Source organism: Rattus rattus, chromosome 1 (genome assembly GCF_011064425.1).
Source record: "Rattus rattus isolate New Zealand chromosome 1, Rrattus_CSIRO_v1, whole genome shotgun sequence".
NCBI lineage: Eukaryota > Metazoa > Chordata > Mammalia > Rodentia > Muridae > Rattus > Rattus rattus.
The window spans coordinates 219338217-219366071 of record NC_046154.1 but is presented as its reverse complement, the minus strand read 5'-3'; the positions used below and the strand labels follow the sequence as shown (position 1 = coordinate 219366071).

Genomic DNA, 27855 nt, shown 5'->3' with positions numbered 1-27855 from the left:
TTCTGGAGGGGAAACAGGGGAAGGGGATAACATCTGAAATGCAAATAAATAAAATAGCCAATAAAATTAAAAAAAGTAGTAGTAAGAAGCTAGATTTAAAAAAAAAAAATATTGACTGTCGTATTGGAGAGCTTTTAGAATGATTTGAGTTGATGGATGACATGGTCTAGCTTACAATAAGCTTGCCTTGACAACCATGTGTGTATGGACTGAATGGAAGCATGATGAAATGATAGAAAGTGGCTTTTATAATTCAAGAAAACATACCGTGGTTTGGTTAGCGCTGAAGTAGGGAGAAGTAGTCAAATTAAAGGAATGTATTCAAGTAAAAGTTGGCTAGGTAGGGTGATGTAATGAATGAAAAGAGATGTTTCCAAGATTTTGATGTGATGCAGAACAGGTGCTTGCTACTTACAGAGTCAGAGAAAAATAATGAAGGGGGGGTTCAGAAAATAATGAGCTTAATTTTATTCATTTTAAATTTGAGGCATCTTAAATACAGTGCAACAACGACTCATCTACTGGTCATCACAGGAGAAACAGCAGATAAAGTCTGTAATCTGTTTCCACTGAGAGCATGTGTTAATCACCAAATCTCATTTGAAGATCCAGGAGCTTGTGATTTAACAAAGTCTGTAAGTGATTCTGATGTGTGCTAGTTTGACAACTGCTCAAATGCCTGGAGGCATTTAGGACTAACACAACAGAGGAAGGGGAGTACTCTTGTGTTTGGTAGACAAGGGTCATCGATTCTCACAAACAGCACATACCATAGATCATCCTTCACAGCATAGATTATATAGCACAGAATTTCAATAATGTTGCATTTAAGGAGGTCTATTCAAGTTCAGCAGAAGTTTTTGTTTATATTCAAGTTAATTATTGACTTTGGGTTTTTTGTTGTTGTTTGTTTTGTTGGGGTTTTTTGTATGTTTGTTTGTTTGTTCATCTTCTGTGATGAATACCATAACTAAAACCAGTTGAGAAAGGAGAAAGTATATTTCAGTTTATAGGTTATAGTTCATCATCAAAGGGAGACAGAATGGGAGATCAAGGAAGGAACCTAGAAATGAGAACTGAAATGATACCATGGAGGCAGGCTATTTCCTGGCTTAGAGACTACAATACATCAGAGAACACACTGCTGCCCTTTGGTAATCGAAACTGAGGTACATCATTGCCTTTACCAAATGATGAACAAAGGATTAGGAATTAAGAAACCGTGTGATGTTCCCCAAGGCCCATCATAATACATGAGGAGAATTAAAGATTGTTGGATCCAGGGGATCAGAAATTTTGCTATAATATTATATCTCCTGGGGGGACAGGGAATAAGACTATAGCCATAGAACCTTATCAATATGACTGCTGGAACAAGACCTGAACAATACTAAAATCAATGGCCATGCTAACACAGAATGGAAAAATTTCACAGGCTCACCCTCAACAAAATACTACAAGCAACTAATGATTGCACAGAGAGAAAATTAGGCTCTCCTAGAGATGCGGTCCCTAATTGGTAATCCAATACAAGGTAGCGATTCGTGAAATCATATACATGATCATGAGCTGCACTGCATGGACACAAGAAGACGTTTTTATATATTTATACATGTATAAAATATAACAACAATGGTCAAAAAGAGGCCATCAATTTGAGAGGGAATGAGAGGACATGGGAGGATCAAGAAAGAGGATTAAGGGTTGGGGATTTAGCTCAGTGGTAGGGAAGCTCAAGGCCCTGGGTTGGTCCCGGCCCAAAAAAAGAACTAAAAAAAAAAAAAAAAAAAAAAAAAAAAAAAAGAGGATTAAGGATGTCAGAGCAGGGGAAGAGGGGATGGGAATAGGGAGTTTATGGACAGGAAACTGGGAAAGGGGATAACATTTGAAATGTAAATTAAGGAATATCCAATAAAAATTTTTAAAAAAGTGAATCCCTCACCAAAAAAGAAAGAGGATAGAGGAAGGAGGAAGTATATTAGCTATATATTAATTTGAAATTTTAATTAAAATATACATATAAATATAAAGAAAGGTACAAAAAAATGAAGCCAGATATCTGCCAATTAGCTATGTTTTTGGAAGGCCGAAGTGATAGTCCTTTTCTCCAAAACAGTAAGGAACTCACTGATGTTGGGAATATCGATGTTGATAAGTTTCATGGTTTTCCATAAGCCCACAGGACAGTAGGGGGTATTTCATGGAAACAGGCTCACCAGTGTCCGTTTGCAAAACAGAATGTCAAGACAGTATTTAACTGTTGCAAAACTAAAAAGCAAGGCTACTGGTGATAGCCAAGAGGATCCACAAGAGTCGTGACAGTGGCTGATACACTGTGGTAATTATGATACAAGATAAGTAAAGGGACAATAAGGACACTTCTTAAACCCAACAACAAAAATTAAAGCATCTCAAGGATACCGCTACTATAATACTGTCATTATTCCTTGCCAGTGTCCAAGTCTGAGCTGTTTCTCAATTCTGTCACATAGCTATCATCCCAATCTTTACCCAGGAGTGAATCATGCATATATAATTGTACATTTACTATACATACGAAATGAAGAATAAGGATATTCATTTATGAAGGGCATATGAGAATTCGATGGTGTGATTTACTGTGGAGATGTTATACTCAGTCCCATATCCTCTCAGTCCGTCCTGTCATCACCTACAGATGCTGTGGAGCCAATGGCTGGAACAGACAGCTTTCCCACTCAAATGCAGATTCTTTCTGTTCCATCTAAGGGCTTCTTCTAGTACTGCCCCCAAAACTCCCACCTACAGAATTTCCTAAAACCCTAGTGTCATAGATCAACTACCCTGCTTCCTCTCCTCTTCCTCTTCCTCTTCCTCTTCCATTGATGAGATAATACTGAGGCAAATTCTGCTGGCTTCTTAGACGACTCCCCACAGACCTTATTCATCTACACATCACCAGTATTCCATGATTTACTCTCCTTTGGCATTTCTCCTTTCTCAATTTCCATAGCTTCTGTAGGAAGAGAGGGATCAGTTCCTAGATATAACATGAGTAGATATGTCACCACCTCAGTATCTGTTGTTAGGTAAAACTAAATTTAAAAGATTCTTCCTTCCTTGACAAAACTCCTGTATTGTGTAATTTAGAAGATGTCCCAATTTTTAAGGCAAGTTTCCTGGAACAAATTCAGAAATACATGGAACCAGTTCAGGATCTAAAAGCAGATACTTTAAGTGAAAGTCTCATAGACTATGTAGACATTATATCAAACATTTACAAGATCGGTTATAGTTAAATACAGGCATCTCAGTCTCTTTTCACCTTTGAAATTGTCAAATTCCAGTACTATTTAGCACAGGAAAATCACAAAGCCTTCCAGGAACTATTACAAATTTGCATGGGCTGTATTTAGGGGAACAGGAAGACTCTCTGTGCTTCCTGCAAGTGTTGCTTTCAATTATCTTAGGTATGTCATTATCTGTGGAAAGTGTCATTGCTCTGATGGGCTTTTTTCAAGCCAACAGAGGATGGAGGTGACTTTAAATTTTCATTAGCTTCATCATGCCTCATCCTGCTTGTCATCCTGCTCGGCTGCTATTAGAGAGCAATTACTTGATGAGCTTCTTTAGAGGAAGGAAAATGCTAAATGATGTTCATTTAGTGGCAACTTAAAAATCTGATCTCATTTCAGAGCCAGGGTTTCTGCTACAGGAGAAGACCAGAGACCATTTTTCCTTAAAACAAATCACTTATGTGGCCTGATAGTTCACATGAACAATCGTTTCACTGATTTCTAGAGAATTTCAACTACCTTCTTATGTTAACATGACAATATTGTATTTGATGAATAAAAAATAGTTAAATCATGCCTTTAACCTGCCTACTTAAAATAGACTTATTCATGTTGATAACATCCTGTTTTTATACTTTTTTATTTTTAAATGTCTTGTTGTTATTTCTAGAAAAATGATTTATTGTTGAATTGTGTGTACAGACTGGTATTCTCCTTCTTCCAAGGCATAATAAACCAGAACAGATAATCCAAATAACTTCAAAGACCAAACCCAGACTTATAAAGGAAATGCCACAGCATCTGCTTGGGTAACAAAATATCCCACCACCAAGTGGTTCAAACGTCAGAAAATCCATCTAAGTATTTGCTGGTTGTTTCACCTTGCCCAGGAGGCTCAGAATTAACACATATGAGTATGCAGTGAATCATCAACAAAGCTTGGAGATTCTAAACCAGAGAAGAGAATGCAAAGAGTTATTAATATATGGAATAAGTAACTTGTACACAGAATTTACCATTTGTGACTAAATAGAGCCTGCATTCTCACACCATAAAAAGAATTTCCAGTATAATGAGACCACACCGTTTGTCTTCTCCCAATACTTCTATTCAACCAGAGGCAAGAAGGCAGTTCCACTTGGTATAAGATTTTTGAGCCATGGATTCATTCTAAATGCTGCTTTTTTGAGGCAGTGTTCCAAACCCTGGGTGTTAGTATAGACTGCTAATTTTATCGACAGCCTCGCCAAGCTAGAGGGAAGGAAGTGACTGCAGATCTGTTCCCACTACAATGCCAGCTTTCCTTCCTGACACCGAGTTTTCAGAGAGCAGAGAGTGGGAGTGCTTAAATAGGGTGCCATGCAGATGAATCAAAGATAGCTGCTTACAAATAAGTTCATCCCTTCTCATATAGCCTCATTTTGTTAGAAAATAAAATGGAATTGTACAACATGTACAATTTCTGTGAGCTGGAAATCGATAACTAGTTCTAGTTATTTTGTACTTTTGAGAATAATGTAAGCATACACTGAGTAGAAAAGATCAACCTCCATTGTGATGATTAATCTTGATTGTTACCTTGACAGCTCTATAATTACTTAGAAGCTGAATCTCTGGAAGAAATTGTGAAGGAGTTTATAGATTGCTTTAAATGAGAAGGAAATAGCTACTCTAAATGCAGGCAATACTATTTGATGGGCTGTGGTCCCCGCCTGAATGGAAGAGTACAAGTATTCAGTTACTCTGGTTCCTGAACACAAATACAGTGTGATCTAAAGCTACCGCCCCCATCTCTACCTTGATGTGCAATGCCTTCAAACTGTGAGCCAAAATAAGACATTCCTGGGTACATTTTTTTTTACTAGTATCCATTCACTGGGTTTTTCGTCACAGCAGCAGGAAAGCAAATAAAGCAACCGCCACCAAAGTATTCCTGGGCCACCTAAAGAATCAGAATTTCTAAATTTCTAATATGACTGGTTTATTTTTATAAGTCAAACTTATTTGATAATCACAGGTTTTACTGCTTTCCTTTAAAGTTGTCATAGGTTGATTAATATTGTCTTTGGTGAAGATGTTTTAAAATATCACAGTGTTAATTTGTCATGTAACGTTTTCAATTTTTACACATTTAATCAAGAACATGCATAATCTAAACATACATGTGAATATATATATAAATATGGAATCTGTCAGTAAATGGCCATGATCCCATTGTAAACTATTTTAATCCAACAACAGTTCCCTGTCAGCTATTTGTGACTTTCATACTTTCTTTGTATATCTTATATATCAACAAATTAAAGAAAAAAGGAATATACATTTTTTACACTGAGAGCAAAGAAGTATTTATTCTTGTACTCATAGATCAGGAGAAAAAGAAGAAAAATTCACAAAATGATATAAATATGATTTCATAATAGAATGAGTCATGTCTTCAATGGACAAAGGGTCTATAAGGCACACATATAGGAAGCAGCTTCAGAAATAACAGTGATATATGCATTCTTTATAAGGCTTCCATATGATTTTATTTGACTCCCTTTAGACTTTGAAATAAATAATGTCTAAGGATGATATCTAAAGGAGGAAATATCTAAAGGAGTGAACTAACTTAATCACGATTACTCAGTAAAGGGGTTGGTGAGATGGTTCAGTGTTAAGAGCATTTACTACTCTTGAAAAAAAAACCATGCTTAGTTCCCAAAAACCCACATTGCAGCTCATGACTCTCCAGTTCCAGGCAAACCAATATTCAGTGAACATGCTTGGAAGAGATCAGTGGAGCTATATAATATGGCTAGAAAATGGAGAGTATGTTAGGAGAAGAAACGATGGGTAGAGCTAGAAAATTCACTATAGCTATCCAGCCCTGAACTATTTACAAAATATCTATGGACTTTATGTGTGTGCACTGAGTGATTTTTGCCAGTTAACTGAGAGGGGCAACATCAGGAGCAAACAGGAAACAATGATGAAGGAAGCAAGATGGAAGTCAGCCAGCTGAAGGGCAGGCAAAGAGACCAGTTGGGCAGATGCTGTGATTTGTCAACTTGCGTGGAGGACTTGGGTTAGAGGGACAATGAATTGAAGTGATCACTCGAGGAACTTTGGACAAAGATATTCCTTCTAGGCCTCACTACAAGCATTGTCATCATCTCTCCTCTATGCTATATCAAGATGCATTTGGTGTATTTGAGTATATCCGTGTCTATTTGGAGGACTGGGATCTCTTTTCATGAAACCACTTCCAAACAATATCTGCAACTGATATTTTTAAAACCATCTCTAAGTTGTTATAATTATTTTATTATATACTCCAAACATTAAGATATTGCCACCAAAGTATCATGCTTACCTTTAAATATTAAGATGGTTGAGCTATCATAAAAAAATTTTTAACTGAAAATTAAAATTGTTGGAAGATTATTTTATATGGTTAATGTTTATAAACAGATAATATTGCATAAGAACGATTATTACTTCAACAGACAAAATGGGCTTCATTCAATCATTTGAAAGGCATCAAGTATTAAGGCAATCAGTATAAAGGCATCAAGAACAAAATGATGCTATGTCTGAGGCAAAAAGGATTCTGCTTCAAGAATGAAGCATCAGCTTCTAACCAGGACTTTATGTCCTATATATTTCACATTTGTCAGCTAGGAGCTAATTCCTTGAGAATAATATATTTGTCTTATCTTTCTATATAGATATGTGTTTGTTTATACATTGTTTTATTGAAGAAAAGTAGAAATATAGAATGAGCGTTTAACAGATATTTCAAAAGATAAGATGGCTTACAAAGACTACAGGGGAAATGGATTAATATAGGTAAAAATAAAGACTTTATTTCTAAGCATTTTAATTTCAGATATATGGGAAAAACTAGCAGAGATACAAAGAAAGCAAATAAAAAATATAAAGCTTAAATTTGCAACAGAACTTATTGGTCAAAATATATGACTGAACCATAATATAGTTTCTCTGTTCCTATGGAATACATACTGAAAAAAGGCAGAGATTTACACACTATGGTATATATAAGAGCTATCTAGAGGCAATTACTATAACTTACTATAACTGAACATAACTTACCTTCAAACTTATTCCAACAGAAACATAAAATTTCCCTTATAAATACAACCCAGTATCTTCAAACCTAAATCAATTTCTTCTGAGGCAAATATCATCTCAAAGTACAGATGAAATCTCCCATTGGGTTTCCAATAATTCTACCTACCATGAGACAGAGTAGATTAAAGATAGGACAATATGATAAGGTAAGAGGACACACAACTTTCTGATAAGTGTCATCTGATCCATTCATGAGGAAAAGGGAAATATTCTTCTAGCTGGACTGTCTTGTCTGGCCTCAGTAAGAGAGGAAACGCCTAGCCTCATAGAGATTTGAAGTGCCAGGATGAAGGGCCACCTGCTCAGAGGAGAAGGGGATGGGGGATGGTGGAAGTATTTTGAGACTGGGTGACCAGGAGGCAGGCAGTGAGCTAGATGTAAAGTGAATAAGTAAAAAATTTAAATTAAATTTAAAAAATATAAAAGTTCGAAACTGTCCACAAAAGTGATAGACTTATTGGAACTACATAGATAACATTTGCTGAAAGATATGCTTTCAAAACTGAATGTAAGAATTTGAAGTTTGTTGGTTTGGAAGAAAAACTTCTTTCCTGAATACGTGGAATCCTATAGGTTCAATCCCTCTTGCCTGCAATACTCTCTCTGGGAATTTATTCTAATGAATAAGAGAATATGAAATGAACAGTTCATATTACTTATAATGGAACAAAAATCTTAAACAAATGTCAAAAATAGAATTATGTATTATATTCCTATACGATGGTCATTTTTAATATAATAGGTAAGAAATTTTTTACAATGTACTTGGTAAAAATATGTACTATAAAACATATATTTTCTCTTTAAGACAAACAATTTCTAGACAATGACATAAAGACTTGATGTGTGTGTGTGTGTGTGTGTGTGTGTAAATTATTTAACATTTTTTATTTTATTTTGAGGCAAGATCTTGACCTATCCCTCAGACTCCTCTCCAACAAACAATCCCCTAGCCTCTGCTATCTAAGTGCTGGTACTGAAAGCATGCACTACATCTAGTATATGTGTATGTTTTACTTACTAAAAAAGTTCTGCCCATATATCATGAAAATAATTCAACATGTAACAAAAATCTTTGTCATATGATTTATAATACTAAAAAGTTTGAGAAGAAAAAATATTTAAACACTGATAGAAAGAAACTATTCAGAGACAAATAAGAATACAAAATATAACTTGAAGTAGATTGAAAAGATTTTTACCTGGGGCTGGAGAGATATTCTGATGTGCAATGATGAGGACAAAATATTGGATCCCTAGAACATATTTAATGTTACACACAACAGTACATGTGATTGGATGCAGAAACAGGGGAGACTCTGGAAGCTCAGAGGCCAGCTAGCCTGGGATATACTATGACAAATAACAAAAGACCCTGTCTTAAGGTCAAAGGTAAGGGCTAACACCAGAGGTTATCCCCTGACACATGGGCATTGGACTGCATGAATAGGAATATGCACAAACACATCCCTATCCAATATTAATTATATATTTAGAAATAAGTATTCAGGAGAAGTGTAAGAGAATAAACAAAATATCAGAAGTTGTCAGGTTAGGGTTAGACATTTGAGTTTTCTTTTAATTTGCTAAAATTTCCCAATGAATATAATAAAATGCCAAAGCAGTTTAAATCTTTATATAGGGGAAAAACTGAAAATTTGATTTAGACAATGAATTACAGAGAAATAATTGGGACCTGAAATGAGGAAGAAGGAAAGTGTAGGCCTTCTCTACATTTGAGGGAAGTAACTTGACTGAGTCTGAGTTTATGAAGAGGCCCATGGGACAAAGAGGGCAGGAATACTTCTATAAACCTGATCCTGAACAAATAACCGAGTTGTTTTCTGGATTCCAGATGAAGCAAGGAGATAGAGAACAGCTCCCCAAAAGATACCATGCAGCCAGTAAAAAGCAAGGGACAACTCTACAGCAATGAAAGCTGAAAGGCTTTCTGCAGATGTGGGTTAAAAGGCTAATATTGTACTATGTGGTTTTTATTCCCAACTTAACCAGAGCAGGATGGAACCTATCACTCCTGGGAGCTATCACAATCATCCTTACTTGGACACAACCAGAAATATCAATAAAACTCATCAGCTGCATCATGGAATTTTATCTTCATATTTATTGAGTTTAATAGATGGTAGAGGTTTGCCATCAATAATAAACTTGACCCCACCATAATAAAACAACATACATAAAAGTCACATGTCACAAAACAGACTGGATTAAATCACAGAATGTCCATGAAGCTGTATTTGGACTCAGAAGTGGTGTGAATTTGGTGTTTTGCCAGAAAATCACTAAACAATGAGCTAATGTTGACCTTTTTTCCAAGATAAGCATAATACAGAGATAAGATGGCTAGAAAGGAAACAGGAAGGCCTCAGAAAGCTATTACACTACAATTCTACCTACGGGTAGACAGAAATATTCATGTACACAATTCCTACCTCAGCATTAGGTGCTTACAAGGGAGAGCACATTGAATTTGAGTGATAAGCACTGGCAAAACAAGGACAGAACGTGTGAGCATGTCAACTGATCACCTTCCATTCTTTGTGGAAACTCAGAATGTTCTTGATTTCCACACCAGCTTCTGTTGCCATCCCCAGCACTAGTTGCAAGGGGTATGAGAAATTTCTAGGGTGTTCCAAACAGACGCCAGTAATAATCATCACCATGCTGCTGGGATCCAGAATCCCTGGTCTGGATGAGTCCAGCAGACTCTTGCAGAACTCAAGAATATTGTAGAGATCCCAGGCATCAGAGTCTGGTTTAGTCATCCTGGGCCTCACCAACCTCTTGGACACAAAGGACTGGCAGAGAATGTACTGATTCCTTCTCTTTAACTCATCCTCTAGAAAAGTGATGGCCGCCAAGGCCCTGCGGTCTTCCCATTTTAGGATATACAGTGTGTCAACCACAATCTTCGGTATGATAAGGAAAAACTTAGCACTAGTGGCTAGTTTCTGTATGACTGAAAGATGCTCACAGAGGGCTCTGGGATCAGGGAACAGGTACGGGGTCAACACTGACCGAGTCTGGGGACTTCTAAGAGTCTTCTCTAGCAATGCCACTTCACGTTGTAACCAGAGCTGGACTATGTCTTTGGAAAGTCTGATTCTTGGAGTTGTTCTTGGAAACTGCTGAGGTGCACTTTCTGACCTTTCAAGGGTACTGCTCACAAAGATACCCAGCTTAGAGTCAAATCTCAAAAACTGTCCTGGGAGTCTTGTTGCAAAGTGCCCAAAACTTCTGAAGAAACAAATACGCACGATAACTTCCTCTTGGTTGGTGAGTTGAGGTGGATCCTGCCCTAAGCCTTCCCTATCCTGGGATACTTGAGGAGAAGACTGTTGGAACAGGGCAATGTCCTCAGGGAGCTGAAGGTACTTAGGAGTATTCGGCCATTGACAACTCTGCAGCAAGTCCTGGAGATGGTGAGACAGACACAGACCGGGATGCTGAAGGTCTCCCACTGAAGGCAACAGGTTTAGCAACACAGAGAGGTGGTCCCATAAGCTACACACACTCCTCCAATGTGACAGGAGGAGGCCGTGATTACTGCGGAGCCAGCTCAGGATCACCTTGATGGTAGGCAACAGTCCCTCTGCAGAAAGAATGTCCAGTTTCCATTGAGTGGTCTGGAGATTGTTCTGGGTGATGAAGGACCTTTGCTCCCAAGAGGAACCCATGTAGAATTCTGTCTCAGGAAAGCTGCTTATCTCACCCTCAGTGCCCAAGGAACTGCTGAGAGCAACAGTAGGGGTTGGATCAGTTGGAGGTGTCAGAACATTGTGACTGAAGACAGGAGCCAAAGGCGAGGCATGTTTTCCTTGGAGTTTTTGACTCAAGGGAGCTGGCAGGCTGGAAGAAATAGTTGTTTTCAAGAGATCAAGGAGACTGTCAGGAGGTACATATGCCTTCAATTTGTTTCTGGAATGAGCTCTTTTAGGTTTGGGTGAACCTCCACTCTTCTGAATTTCATCTGAACCCAAAGATCCACTCCCTTCTTCATCTGTTGTATCAGAGTGGGATGTCTCACTGCCTGTGTCTGATTGTGCCTGGGAACTTAAGGATGAGTTCTCATCTTCCTCTGTCTCATCCGAGTCACAACAGGAATGAAAACTGGCCTCACTTTCTCTGCAAAAACCAGACCACTTGTGGCTTTTCTGAGAGTGGTTGTTCTGGAGCCCAGGAGATGGGAAATCTTGATGTTCCTTTCCAGGCTCTTTGTCCCAGCATCCATCTCTTAGAGCAGCCTCTTCTGGAGTCAACTTCCTCTTCTGCAGCTCCGCCTGGATTCGTGTGTTCACATGTTGTACTAAATAAGAGAAAAGAGTCAGGGTGAAGATAACCGCTGGTTTTTGCTGTTTTGAGCCTGATTTCCTCAGGCTGTGCACATTCATGAGACAAAGAACCACCATGTGGAAGATGAGGACGTCTGGGAGAAACAGATAGCCTTTAGGAGGCTTATCTTCTGTGGAAGCCTGGCACAAGCCAGATTGGTATGGCCGGTAGGAAAGACAGAGACGGAAGTCATCGAGAACCAGTTGGCACAGGGCTATAAGCCTTGCAGCTTTGAATTTTCTCTTAGGCTGCAGGAGGCTCTGAAGGTACAGGAAGCTAACCAGAAGCCTTTTGTTGTCCCAACACTGCCTTTGGCTATGAGACAGTTTCCTTCCCTGGTACCTCTTCAGACAGCTGTACCTCTTTACGGCATGATCATAGAGTCGTTTGAGGTTCCAAGCTGCTCCTTTAAAAGGCACTTCAGCGTGGAGGCAACGCTGATAGTAATATGTGGCTTCCAGATCATAATACTTACTCCCCATGAGAGCGCCTAGTTGATTGAAGGGCATTCCCATATTCGGGGCCACTGACAAGGCTCTGTAGTAGCATCTCTCTGCCAAGTTCTTAGTAGCCAGGTCTAGGAACTCATGCTGATACCGGAACAAGTCTCCCAGGTAGAGCAGGCAGCGATGACAGGCCATGCGGGCCCAGGAAGCCTCTTCCACTGATGTGGGTCCCACTTTCTTACATCCAATCAAGTGGATGGCATTATGAGGCCAATCGATGTAGCTCTGTAACCTCAATTCATAGTGGCCCTGAAGGAACAGGAAGAGATGCTCATAGAACTTGAGGCCAGCCTTCAGGTGAGCCTGGAGAGGCTCTCCCCAATGTTGGAAAGTGTCCATTTGTTTCTTGTTGGTCTTCATGAGCAGCATGACAATGTCAGAGTATATTTTCCTCCATAAGAGCTCTTCAGCCTTCCTACCATAAACCACCGGATGGAGGAACATGAGTTTAATGCAGGCTTGCTGAAGCATCTCTCTGAGAGCCAGGACATGTGGCTTAAAAACCTCCTTGTGGGCATTTTCTTTTTGAAGGAAGATATCTAGTCTCTGAGCTGCCAAGCAGACCTCCTGGTAGAGGAATGTGGCTCTCAGGGTTTCCTCCTGGTTTTTCTCCATGAGGCCGGATTCTTTTTGAGCAATGCTTACAGTGTTTCCTGAGAAAAGATTAAATACCTATTAGTGTTCACCCACAAAGACTGAACAATGAACAATGAAGTTGGAGGGGATACATTTATTCTCTCACTTATAAAAAACATTTAGTTTCATGTTCTTTACCTATAACCCCTTTTGTAAATATATTTCCTTGGATGTCATTCCTATTAAAAGTCAATTCTAAGGGGTCCCTTCTAAATGTACCTCTAATTTAAAAAAAGCCAGAAGTATATGCATTGAAATTAACCTTAACAATTTAAGATGAATGAATTCCATGTGTGCATGTATATGAGGGAATATTGGCTTAGGAAATTATTACTATATAGACCTAGATAAATAAGAATTACTTGAAAATGGAATACAAAATAAAATAACCATAGCTTTCAAATCTAAAATATTGGTTAGATTCCCCTTAGCCAAAAGAGCTGAAATACTTTAACAAACATTTTACTAAAAGTCCTTATCTTGAATGACTGGTGTAGAGAAAAATTAGTAATTAAGCACATGTTCTAAATCTAAAGTTATGAGAGCTGGGCTGATGATACACACTGTGATCTCAGCATCCCTGCAGCCTGGGCAGGGATAACAATCTCAAGGCTAGCTTGCCTAGCTTAGCAAGGTCTTGACTCAAAGTAACAAGAAGGAACTAAGTATATAACTCAGCTCTTACCTACTGTGTGCAAGGAACTACATCCAATACCTAAAATTACAAAAAGAAAAGAAAAGAAATATAAAAAAGCTAACTAGACAACATTTTAACTGAGTAACTAAATAACCTTGAGTGTCAAGTAAGCCAGACTGATTGAATGCATGCACTATACTATCCATACAGAAGGACAAAGCCAGGACAGCACATGGAAGGTCATTGCATCTATGACTGAAATAGAAAAAGATACGAGGCAGATGTGGACAGGATAAGAAAAGCAATAAAAAGGCTGGAAATGCAACAAGCAGCACCACAGCCTGGCAAACACCCAGAATGGCACAAAGGCTTTCACTGGGTGGAGAAATAAGGGCTCATCTGCTTTTACCCATTCTGAGTTGATTACGGCAGGGGGACAAACCTACTGTATAAACATCTAGAGATGACAAATTTACAACCTACAATACATTAGTATCTCTCCCTCCCCTCTATACTCTCTCTCTCCCTCTCTCCCTTTCTCCCTCCCCCCCACACTCTCTCTCTCCCTTCCCAATTTCTCTATCTTCCTCCTTCCATGTCCTGACAATTTGTCTAAAACAAATTATCATATCAATCTATAAGAAAAACAGTTCTAAGAAATCTTCAAGACTTTACCTAAATAACTTTCTCAGTTGGAAAAGTAAAGAAGCCATAGATAAAATACCAACTCACAACAACAAAAGAAAATTTTCTAAACATAATGGTGCCTCATTTAATTTAGGGAAATTTTACTTCAACTTGTCCAGATAAGGTAGGAAACTCATCATCTTTAATCTTATTTTTCAGCTTTAATAAAGTTGAAATGAGACCTTCCAGACAGCACATTCTGCTAGAGCGCACCACCATCTAGTCTGTTTCCCAGAAGATACCACAGCTTGAGGCATACCAGGTTATCCACAGTACACAGAGCAATTGGTAAAGACCCTCCCAAAGTGCTACAGCTGCCACTGAGAGCCCGGTGGACTCCTGGACTTATCACTCCCTGAAAACCTCTGAATTCCACTCCCCTTTCAGCTGGTGACTTCTGCCAGGGCAGACTGCCAGCTAGTCAGCTTCACTGAAGACACCACACCCTGAAGGGATCTAAGGAGGTCAGATGCACACAGGGCAACTGGGCAACTGATTACTAGCTTGTCTGCTCCCCTGAAGATATCACAGCTTAAAGGCATCCCAGGAGTTCTTCTGCATACAAGGCAACTGGGAAATTGACACCACAGTCTGAAGACCTCCCAAGAGCTCAATAGCAAGGAGGACAACTGGCCCAACAGACTGAAAGCCTCCCTGGAGTTCTGCTGCACACTGGGAAAAAGAAACTACAGTCTGTACCTGCCTCTCCAACCACTCACCCCCAACCTTCAACAGGACAACAGCTTGACTGCTCCACTAAAGACCTAACAGTTGGATGGCCTCCCAGAAGATGTGCTGCAAACAGGGCAACAGATCAGCAATGTCTCTGCCCCTCTGAAGACCCCACAGTTGGAAGGTCATACAGGAGGTCTGTTACAGATAGGAACACAAGTCTACCAGGAGACCTGATGCAACCCAGGGACAAAACCCAGACCAGCAAACACCAGGGATATCCATATGGCAAGAGGCAAGCACAGGACCATAAGCAACAAACACCAATATACATGGGTATCATCAGAACCCAGTTCTCCCACCACAGAAAGCCCTGGATACACCAACACACCGGAAAAATCAGGAAGCTGACATAAAATACTATCTCCTGAACTGAACAGAGTCCTTTAAGGAGAATATAAATATCTCACTGAAAGAAGTATAGGAAAACACAGGAAAACAGGTTGAAGGCCTTAAAGAGCAAGTAAAATAAATTCCTTAAAGAAATACAGTAAAACATAATCAAACAAGTGAAGGAATTGAAAACAGTAGTCCAAGACATAAATGTGGAAGTAAAAACAATAAAAAAAAACACACAAAGGAAGACAACCCTGCAAATAGAAAACCTAGAAAAGAGGTTGGGAATTACAGATATAAAGCATCACCAACAGAATACGAGAGATGGAAGAGAAAATCATAGGTGTACAAGATACCATGGAGGAGAGATTGTCACAACTGTCAAAGAAAAATCAAAACATAAAAAACTTCTAACCCAAAGCATACAGAAAACTCAGGACACAATGAAAAAAACAAATCTAAGAATACTTGGAATAGAAGAGAATGAAGATTCCCAGTTCAAAAGACCTGAAAACGTCATCAATAAAATCACAGAGGAAAACTTCCCCAACCTAAAAAAAGAGATGACTATAAATGTATAAGAAGTCTATAGTACACCAAAAAAATTGGACCAGAAAAGAAAATCTGCTCATCACATAATGATCAAAACACTAAATGCACAGAAAAAAAAAGAATATTAAAAGCTGCAAGGGAAAAAGGCCAAGTAACATACAATGGCAGACCTATCAGAAATACACCAGACTTCAACAGAGCCACTGAAAGTCAGAAGAGACTGGTAAAGGTTATGCAGTCTCTAAGAGAACACAAATGCAGCTCAGGCTACTATAGCCACCAACACTCTCAGTCAATATAGATGGAGAAACCAAAATTTTACAAGGCAAAACCAAATTCATACGGTATCTATCTACCAATCCAGTCCTACAGAGGATTTTGGAAGGAACACTTCAACATTAAGGAGGGTACCTACACCAAAGAAAAGACAAGATATTAATCATCTCACAACAAAGCCAAAAGGAGAGAACCGCATGCCCATAAAGCCACTTACAAAAGTAAACCTAACAGTAACTAACTGTCTTTAATATTTCTCAATAATAATGGACTCAATTCACCTATGAAAAGACATAAGCTAACAGACTGGATACAGAAACAGGATCCAGCATTGTGAAGCATACAAAAAACACACCTCAATCACAAAGATAAGCACTACCTCAGAGTAAAAGGCTAGAAAAAAGGATTCCAAGCAATTGGTCCCAAGTAACAAGTGAGAGTTGCCATCCTAATGTCTAATAAAATAGACTTTCAACCAAAGTTATAATGTAAGATGAGAAAGAACACTTCATATACATCAAAAGAAAAACCCACCAAGAGAAAGTTTCTGTGTAAAATGCAAGGACACTCACTTTCATAAAAGAAACTTTACTAAAGCTCAAAACATACATTGACCCCCACACAATAATAGTGGAAGACTTCAAAATCCCACTCTCACTAATAGACAAGACATTGAAAAGGAACCTAAACAGAGACATGGTGAAACTAATAGAGGTTATGAACCAAATGGATTTAACAGATATCTACAAAATAATTCACCCTAAAACAAAAGAATAGACCTTCGTCTCAGCACCTCATGGTGCCTTCCCCAAATCTGAGCATATCAGCAGTCACAAAACAAGCCTCAAATGATACAGGAAGATTGAAATAATCCCATACATCCTATCAGATCACTATGGCCTAAGGCTGGTCTTTAATAATGATAGAAAAAAAAAACCACACATACCCATGAAAACTGAAGAATCCTCTACTCAATGATAGCTTGGTCAGGGAAGGAATAAAGAAAAAAATTAAAGACTTCCTGTAATTCAATGAAAATGAGAACACAGCATACCCAAACATATGGGACACAATGAAAACAGTGCTAAGAGGAAAATCCAAGCACTGAGTGCCCTGGTAAAGAAATTGGGGAGATCTTACACTAGCAACTTAACAGCACACATGAGAGTTCTAGAAAAAAAGAAGCAAACTAACCCAAGAGGAGTAAAAGGCAGATAATAGTCAAACTCAAGGCTGAAATCAAACAAATAGAAAAAGAACTATACAAAGAATCAACAAAATCAAAAGCTGCTTCTTTGAGAGAATAAACAAGATAAATAAACCCCTAGACAAACTGATTAAAGGGCCTGGAGGCAGTATCCAAATTCACAAAATCAGAAATGAAAAGTAAGACACAACAACAGAAATGGAGGAAACTTTAAAAAAAATCATCAGATCCTATTACAAAAGCCCAAACTCAATAAAACTGGGAAATCTAGATGAAATGGATGGTTTTCTAGGCAGAGACCACAAGCCAAAGTTAATCAAGAGCAAGTAAACTATCTAAACAGGCTCATAACCCATAAGGAAATAGAAAAAGTCATTAAAAACTTTGCAACCAAACAAAAGCACAGGGCCAGTGACTTTATTACAGAATTCTATCAGACTCTCAAAGAAGACCTAATGTCAATATTCCTCAAACTATTCCATAAAATAGAAACAGAGAAACAGTACCTAATTCATTCTATGAAGCCACAATTACTCTGATACCTAAAGCCCACAAGGATGCAACAAAAATAGAAAACTTCAGAGCAATTTCACTTATGAATGTTGATGGAAAAATACTCAAAAAAAAAAAAAAAACTCTCGCAAACTGAATCTAAGAACACTTCAAAACCATCATTCACCACAATCAAGTAGGTTTCATTCCAGGGATGCAGGGTTGGTTCAATATATGAAAATCCATTAACATAATCTACTATATAGACAAACTCAAAGAAAAAAGACACATGATCATCTCCTTAAATGCAGAAAAAGCATTTGACAAAATATCCATTCATATTAAAAGTATTGGAGAGATCAGGAATTCAAGGCCCATACTCCATTAAAGAAATATAGGAGAACACAGTTAAACAAGTAGAAGCCCTTAAAGAGAAGAAACACAAAAATCCATTAAGGAGTTACAGAAAAACACAAGCAAACAGGTAAAAGAATTGAACAAAACAATCCAGGATCTAAAAATGGAAATGGAAACAATAAAGAAATCAGAAATAGAGACAATCCTGAAAATAGAAAACCTAGGAAAGAGATCAGGAGTCATAGATGAAAGCATCACCAACAGAATACAAGAGATTGAAGAGAGAATATCAGGGGCAGAAGATGCCATAGAAAACATTGACACAATAGTCAAAGGAAATGGAAGGAGCAAAAAGCTCCTAACCCAAAACATCCAGGAAATCCAGGACACAATGACCAAACCTGTGGATAATAGGGTATAGAAGAGAACAAAGATTCCAAACTTAAGAGGACCAGTAAATATCTTACCAAAATTATAGAAGAAAACTTCCCTAACCTAAAGAAAAAAATGCTCAGAAGCATACAAGAAGCCTAGAGAACTCCAAATAGATTGGAGGAGAAAAGAAATTCCTTCTGTCACATAATAGTCGAAACACAAAATGCACAAAACAAAGAATATTAAAAGCAGTAAGGGAAAAAATCCAGTAACATATAAAGGCAGACCTATCAGAATTACACCAGACTTCTCAACAGAGACTATGAATGCCAGAAGATTCTGGACAGATGTTATACGTAACCTAAGAGAATATAAATGCCAGCCCAAGCTTCTATACCCAGCAAAGGTCTCAATTAACATAGATGGAGAAAACAAGATATTCCATGACAAACTCAAATTTACACAAAATCTTTCCACAAGTTAAGACCTAGAAAAAATAATGGATGGAAAACTCCAACGCAAGGAGGGAAACTACATGCTAGATGAAGCAAGAAAGTAATCTTCTTGCAACAAACCAAAAGAGCCACACAAACATAATTCCATCTCTAACAACAAAAATAACAGGAAACAATCAATATTCCTTAATATCTTTTAGCATCAATGGACTATATTTTTTTCCTTTTCTCCATCTTTATTAAATTGGTTATATCTTATTTACATTTCAATTGTTATTACCTTTCCCAGTTTCCAAGCAAACATCCCCATAACTCCTCCATCTCCCCTTCTATATGGGTGTTCCCCTCCCCATCCTCCCCCCATTGCCGCCCTCCCCCCAACAATCACATTCACTGGGGGTTCAGTCTTGACAGTACCAAGGGCTTCCCCTTCCACTGGTGCTCTTACTAGGCCATTCATTGCTACCTATGAAGTTGGAGCCCAGGGTCAGTCCATGTATAGTCTTTGGTTAGTGGCTTAGTCCCTGGAAGCTCTGGTTGGTTGGCATTGTTGTTCATATGGGGCCTCAAGCCCCTTCAAGCTCTTTCAGTCCTTTCTCTGATTCCTTCAACGGGGGTCCTATTCTCAGTTCAGTGGTTTGCTGCTGGCATTTGCCTATGTATTTGCCATATTCTGGCTGTGTCTCTCAGGAGAGATCTACATCCAGTTCCTGTCAGCCTGCACTTCTTTGCTTCATCCATCTTATCTAGTTTGGTGGCTGTATATGTATGGGCCACATGTGGGACACGCTCTGAATGGGCATTCCTTCAGCCTCTGTTCTAAACTTTGCCTCCCTATTCCCTCCCAAGGGTATTCTTGTTCCCCTTTTAAAGGAGTGAAGCATTTGCATTTTGGTCATCCTTCTTGAGTTTCACATGTTCTATGCAACAAGAGTAATTCGAGCAATTGGGCCAATATTCGCTTATCAGTGAGTGCATACAATTTGTGTTTTTCTGTGATTGGGTTACCTCAATCAGGATTATATTTTCCAGTTCCATGCATTTGCCTATGAATTTCATAAACTCATTGTTTTTGATAGCTGAGTAATATTCCATTGTGTAGATGTATCACATTTTCTGTATCCATTCCTCTTTTGAAGGGCATCTGGGTTCTTTCCAGCTTCTGGTTATTATAAATAAGGCTGCTATGAACATAGTGAAGCATGTGTTTTTGTTGTATGTTGGATCATCTTTTGGGTATATGTCCAAGAGAGGTACAGCTGGGTCCTCAGGTAATGCAATGTCCAATTTTCTGAGGAACCTCCAGAATGGTTTCCAGAACCATTTCCAGAATGGTTGTACCAGTCTGCAATCCCACCAACAATGGAGGAGTGTTCCTCTTTCTCCACATCCTCGCCAGCATCTGCTGTCACTGGAGTTTTTTATTTTAGCCATTCTGACTGGTGTGAGGTGGAATCTCAGGGTTGTTTTGATTTGCATTTCCCTTATGACTAAAGATGTTGAACATTTCTTTAGGTGTTTCACAGCCATTCGGCATTCCTCAGCTCTGAATTCTTTGTTTAGCTCTGAACCCCATTTTTTAATAGAGTTATTTGTCTACCTGTAGTCTAACTTCTTGAGTTCTTTGTATATTTTGGATATGAGCCCTCTATCAGTTGTAGGATTGGTAAAGATCTTTTCCCAATCTATTGGTTGCTGTTTTGTCCTAACAACAGTGTCCTTTGCCTCACAGAAACTTTGTAGTTTTATGAGATCCCATTTATCAATTCTTGATCTTAGAGCATAAGCCATTGGTGTTTTGTTCAGGAAATTTTCTCCAGTACCCATGTGTTTGAGATTCTTCCCCACTTTTTCTTCTATTAGTTTGGGTGTATCTGGTTTGATGTGGAGGTCCTTGATCCACTTGGACTTAAGCTTTGTACAGGATGATAAGCATGAATCAATATGCATTCTTCTACATACTGACCTCCAGTTGAACCATCACAATTTGCTGAAAATGCTATCTGTTTTCCATTGGATGGTTTTGGCTCCTTTGTCAAAAATCAAGTGAGCATATGTGTGTGAGTTCATTTCTGGGTCTTCAATTCTATTCCACTGGTCTATCTGCCTATCCATGTACCAATACCATGCAGTTTTTATCATTATTGCTCTGTAATACTGCTTGAGTTCAGGGATAGTGATTCCCCCGGAAGTCCTTTTATTGTTGAGGAGAGTTTTAGCTATCCTAGGTTTTTTGTTCTTCCAGATGAATTTGCAAATTGTTCTGTCTAACTCTCTGAATAATTGATTTGGTATTTTGATGGGGATTGCATTGAATCTGTAGATCACTTTTGGCAAAATGGCCATTTTTACTGTATTAATCTGGCAATCCATGAGCATGGGAGATCTTCTTCAATTTCTTTCTTCAGAGGGTTGAAGTTCTTATCATACAGATCTTTCACTTGCTTGGTTAAAATCACATCGAGGTATTTTATATTATTTTGAACTATTATGAAGGGTGTCATCTTCCTAATTTCTTTCTTGGCTTGTTCCTCTTTTGTGTAGAGGAAGGCTACTTAATCATTTGAGTTAATTTTATACCCAGACACTTTGCTGAAGGTGTTTATCAAGTTTAGTAGTTCTCTAAGTAGTTTTGGGATCACTTAAATATACTATCATATTATCTGCAAATAGTGGTATTTTGACTTCTTCCTTTCCAATCTGTATCCCTTTGATCTCCTTTTGTTGTCTAATTGCTCTGGCTAGAACTTTGAGAACTATATGGAATAGGTAGGGAGAGAGTGGGCAGCCTTGTCTAGTCCCTGATTTTAGTGGGATTGCTTCAAGTTTCTCTCCATTTAATTTAATATTAGCTACTGGTTTGCTGTATATGGCTTTTACTATGTTTAGGTATGGGCCTTGAATTCCTATTCTTTTCAGGACTTTTACCATGAAGGGGTGTTGAATTTTATCAAATGCTTTCTCAGTATCTAATGAAATGATCATGTGGTTTTTATCTTTCAGTTTGTTTATATAGTGGATTACATTGATGGTTTTCCATATATTAAACCATCCCTGCATGCCTGGGATGAAGCCTACTTGATCGTGATGGATGATTGTTTTGATGTGCTCTTGGATTCGGTTTGCCAGAATTTTATTGAGTATTTTTGCATCGATATTCATAAGGGAAATTGGTCTGAAGTTCTCTTTCTTTGTTGGGTCTTTGTGTGGTTTAGGTATAAGAGTAATTGTGGCTTCATGGAAGGAATTCGGTAGCGCTCCATCTGTTTCAATTTTGTGGAATAGTTTGGATAATATTGGTATGAGGTCTTCTATGAAGGTCTGTTGGACTATATTTTTTAAAAACGTTTCTCTCAAGGCAAAAGACACTGTCATTAGGACAAAACAGCAACCAACAAATTGGGAAAAGATCTTTACCAATTGTACATCTGATACTAATATCCCAATTTTGGCTAATATCCAAAATATACAAAGAACTCAAGAAGTTACACTCCAGAGAGCCAAATAACCCTATTAAAATGGGATACAGAGCTAAACAAAACATTCTCAGCTGAGGATTATTGAATGAACAAAAAGAACCTAAAGAAATGTTCAACATCCTTAGTCATCACGGAAATGCAAATCAAAACAACCCTGAGATTCTACCTCACACTAGTCAGAATGACTAAGATTGTAAACTCAGGTGACAGCAGGTGCTGGCAAGGATGTGGAGAAAGAGGAACACTTCTCCATTGTTGGTGAGAATGCAAACTGGTACAACCACTCTGGAAATCAGTCTGGAGGTTCCTAGGAAAATTGAATATAACTGAGGACCCAGTCATACCACTCCTGAGTCCAAAAAATAAATGCTCTAACATATAACAAGGACATATACTCCACTATGTTCAAAGCAGCCTTATTTGCAATAGCCAGAAGCTGAAATGAACCCAGATGTCCTTCAATCGAAGCGTGGATAAGAAAATGTGATACATTTACACAATGGAATACTATTCTGCTATTAAAGATAATGACTACATGAAATTCTTAAGCAAATGGATGGAACTAGAAAATATCATCTTGAGTGAGGTAACCCAGTCACAAAAGAACACACATGATATGCACTCACTGATAAGTGAATATTAGCCTCAAATCTCAGAATATCCAAGAAACAATTCACAGACCATAAGAAGCTCAAGAAGAAGGAAGAGGAAAATGTGGATGCTTCAGTCCTTCTTAGAAGGGAGAACAAAATACTCCTGGGAAGAAATACAGGGACAAAGAATAGAGCAGGGACTGAAGAAATGTCATTCCCATCTAGGGATCTATCCAATAAGCTGCCACCAAACCTAGTCACTATTGCTGATGCCAAGAATTGCTTGCTGTCAGGAACCTGATATGAATGTCTCCTGAGGGGTTCTACCAAAGCCTTACTGATATAGATAGGGATGCTTGCAGCTAGCCATCAGACTGAGCTTGGGGACCACAATGGAGGAGTTAGAGAAAGGCCTGAAGGATCTGAAGGAGTTTGCAACCCAATAGGAAGAACAACAATCTCAACTAACCAGACTCCCCTCCCCCCACCTAGAGTTCCCAGGAACGAATCTATCAACCAATAAGTACACATGGAGGGACCCATGACTCCACCTGCATCTGTTGCAGAGAATGGCATTGTCTGGCTTTAATAGGAGGAGAAGCTTTGGTCCTGTGAAGGTTCATTTCCACACCATAGTGGAATGCCAGGGCTTTGAGGTAGGAGTGGGCACATCTTCATAGAAGCAGGGGGAGGAGGAATGGGGGATCAGCGAGAGGGAAAGGTGATAACATTAGAAATGTAATTGCATAAAATATCCAATAAAATATGCTTTAAAAAGTATAAAATATAAAATGTTGAAATGAATTAAATAATTAAATAAATGGGAAGAAACTCATAATTACTAATTATAAAGTTTAATATTATACGAAGGCAATAATCTCCAAATTATAAAGATTCTGTACAAAGTATATAGGTTCATTAAATCTCTATTAAAATCCTTGCTAATATTCCATTGAGAATTCTAAAGCATATACCACTAACAATATAAAAGAGGTATCTATATAAGGTTAGAGACTTAGCTCACTGATAGAGCACTTTTCTGGCATGGTAAAATCCTATGTTTCATCTCTAGTATCTGCTCCCCCACCTCTCAAGACAAGTAAGAGGAGGAGAGAAACTAAGAAATTAGTGGGCTTAACAATTACTATTTTCAAACTTGCAACAAAGCTCTAGTAATTAATAAAAAAGAAAAAAGCTTATATTTAAATTCATTCAATTCATGAAGAATGTCAGATAAATCTATGAAGAAAGAATCATCTTTTCAACAAATGGTTCTGGAATAACTGGATAGCCAGTTTCATAAGCACAGGTGGACCACATTTCTTAGAACCTACACAAAAAGAATCAGAATGGATCACAGACTATAAGAGATTAAACTTTAAAACTATGTGGATAAAGTTGAGGAGAAAAGATCTTGTCATGCTGTTTAGACAGAATTTCCTTAAACATGTGATGAAACCATACCCAGCTCTCCCAAGGATACTTCCATTAAATTCAAAAGTAGCTCCACTCTCTGTCCTAAGGGAGGAGGAGTTATCGGCACCTTAATAGAAAGATTAAAATCAACCATTGTCAGGTGTTCTGAATTTCACTATGGCTGCATGAAGTGTGTGTCTGAGTTAGTGAAATTTAAATGTTCTGGAAACGTCAGGGAAGCTACTCCAATGATATCAAAATACCATTCTCTAGCACTGTGGAAAATACTTGGTGCTATAAAATATGAAAGTATTTTATTTGTTTGTGAGCATTTAAGATAACACAGAAAACAACCTGAAACCGGGACAGAGAGACCACTCAGCACATGCTTGATACACAAGCTTGAAAGTCCAACCTTGATCCACAGAATGCACTGAAGATAGAAGGAAGGAATTGATACCACGGAGTTGTCCTCTGATATGCACATTAGCATGGTGGCACATGCACACACACACACACACACACACACACACACACACACACACACACACACACACACACACACTAAACACATCATACACATATACACAATGAAAATAAATAAAATTTAAAAGATACATTTTTAAAACATCTGGAAACCTTATAATTTATAATACATTGTCATTTCTGAATTTTTTAAAATACTATACAGCAAAGTTTCTTCCACAAGCCAAGTGTCTTATGTTTTAAAAAGTGAATGTCATACGAGGGTATACTCCACTTTTTAGAGGACAAGGAGAGAGAGAGAAGATGAGGGGCTGTGTGAGAGAAAACCAGGAGGAGAGGATGGGGGTTTTAATCAGGATATAAAGTGAATAAATAAACTATTTTAAGTGAATATTTTGTTTTAATATTTAATATTTAAATTTTCCATATTTAATACATCTGACATTTAAAACCATTTATAACTGAAGGCAAAGCCTTTAGAAAATTATTGAAAAACAATATATTTTATGCCTTCACAGTGAAGAAGAATTTTAAATAGTATCAAATACTCAAAATATGCTGACGATGCAAAAGTTGATGTAGTTTATTACACTAAAATCAAGAACACATTTTATAAAACTTTCAAGCAAGAATTCTGTTATTTAAAGATATCTGTAATATTTTAACAATAAACCCCAGCTTCAAGAATATTAATTGGGGGGCAGACTAGCGAGATTTCTCAGTGATTAAGAGCACTGGCTGCTCTTAAAATAGACCTGGGTTCAATTCTCAGCATTAAACCATCTTGGAAATCCAGTTCCAGGGGATGTGATGTACTCCACTGGCCTCCATGACCCCTGCAAATATGCATACATGTGCACAGTGACATACATGCATGCAAAACTCCCATACACCTAAAATAAAAATAAATAAATCTGACAAAAACCTAAGTCTGAAGCCTGAGGTGGTGATGCATGTCTGTAATAACAGTAGTCAGTATATGTAGAAGCAAAAGAACCAGGTGTTCCAGGTCAGCTTCTACCTCATAGTGAGCCTGAGGGAAGCCTGAGTTATTTAAGACCCTGCCTCAAAAGGAACAGTTGTCAGCAAATAATTGGAGAAGTTCCATCTTTCATAATCAGATTTTCAAATTAAAGACACCATGAAATACAGGACATATCCAGCTATAAAACATGAAACCACAAACAAAGCCAACTCTGTGCTTTGATGGAGAGTGAGGAGAGCATTTGTGTGTTATGATACAATCACTTTCCAGATGTTTGGGCTTGACTCACTACTGAAGACTCGCATACCTTACTAAGCAGCACCTTCAGCTTTGAACTCATACAGAAGCCTCTTGCATCTGCACACCGTTTGACAAGAGAAAAAAATTCCCTAGCAACATTGTCTGTATTAGATGAAAGCAAAACAAACAAAAAGTCCAAGACTAGAAATAATGCAAATGTGTATCAACAGTGAATTGACCAAATTATAATACTATCCACACATTACATTATAAACACAAATGAGTGGGCAACATTACACCTACCCATAAGGATATATCACCCAGAGATAATGCTGGGCCAATACCATCATCCATAGAACATTAGAAATCACAATACTATGAAGCTAAGACCCAAATGGGTAAAACTGAAAAATGTATTCCTTATGGATACAGACTTGACAAATCAGAAATATAGGAAAGTATATTGTGTACTGTGAGAAACATGAATGTAAAGTATATGTATTTGTACATTTTGAATGTAAATTTGATCCCCTAAAATCTAAAGTTTATAGAAAAAGACCAAATATCAACTATATGGTGTGTGTGTGTGTGTGTGTGTGTGTGTGTCCATGCATGCATGTGAGTATATATGCACTTATGCATCCATGACTGGGAAATGTAAGTGTAGGAAATGTATGAAGATCTTGGACAAATTCAGGTCTTGGTTCTTTGACTCCCATCTTGTTTCAGACAGGGTCTCTCTGCTCTTTACCTACTGCATATGCCCACACGCTTCCAGAGATTCCGCTGGCTCTGTCTCCATTCCCCCTAGGAGTAGAACTAAGGTTGCAGGCACTAAATCTAGAGGTACAGCTTGACTTGAGTAGTGGGGATTTGAACTCAGATCATTCCTGTATGTTCAGCAGTCATTTTTACTCACTGAGCCATCTCTATAGCCATCTGGATTCTTATTCTTGTTATTCAGAGGATTGCTACACTGACACTAGATACCTTGAATAATAAATAGGAGAGATACTGAGCAATTGTTTTCAATTAAAAAGTTAAATTGTCGGGCTGGAGAGATGGCTCAGCCGTTAAAGGCTAGGCTCACAACCAAAAATATAAAAAGTTAAATTGTCTACTAAAATGATCAAAATTATTAAAACATTTTTGTCTAGAAGTAGAACATGAAAGAATAAAAAATTAAAGTAGGATAAAATCTCAAATAATCTTTAGAATTACAGATGACACCCAGGTGGTGCAGTCAATCAGCTGTATATGAAGGAGGCATAACAAACATCAGGCTAAATGCTGCCTTCTACTCTATGTATAATATATTAAAAATATTTTTTCTAATTTATTTTTCTCTTAATTTCATTCATAACATTCATGATTCAATCATGTATTCACTCTTATGTGAATGATAAGTTTCTATCTAATTTGACAAGCTATATTCCTATAAAAAATAACCTGTGACAAAACCTAATAAAATGACCAATTTAAATGTAACTCTCATAAATGATGGCACGATATTTCAGCAAAAGACCTCAAGATTAAGACTTTCCAAATAGATGTCTCTAATGATATCACAGATACGCCTTACACAATAGAATATATACTTCGATTCCCAAAAGAAGCCGGAAAAATTAGGTATGAAATCAAGA

At 37.9% G+C, this 27855-nt stretch overlaps 1 protein-coding gene across 6 annotated transcripts in view; it reads right to left on the bottom strand.

Moving 5' to 3' along the window:
- Positions 1-9517: 9517 nt before the first annotated feature.
- Positions 9518-27855, bottom strand: part of LOC116911200 (protein SMG5-like) — a 117825-nt gene continuing 99487 nt past the window's right edge. For 5 of the 6 annotated variants that reach the window (XM_032915085.1, XM_032915092.1, XM_032915112.1 and 2 more), the window contains one exon: positions 9518-12924. In XM_032915085.1, the coding sequence (XP_032770976.1) occupies positions 9950-12886 (2937 nt within the window). In that variant the 5' untranslated portion in view covers positions 12887-12924 and the 3' untranslated portion in view covers positions 9518-9949. Of the gene's footprint in view, positions 12925-17073; positions 17110-27855 lie in introns of those variants that run through there. The other variant, XM_032915077.1, reaches the window with a different exon arrangement.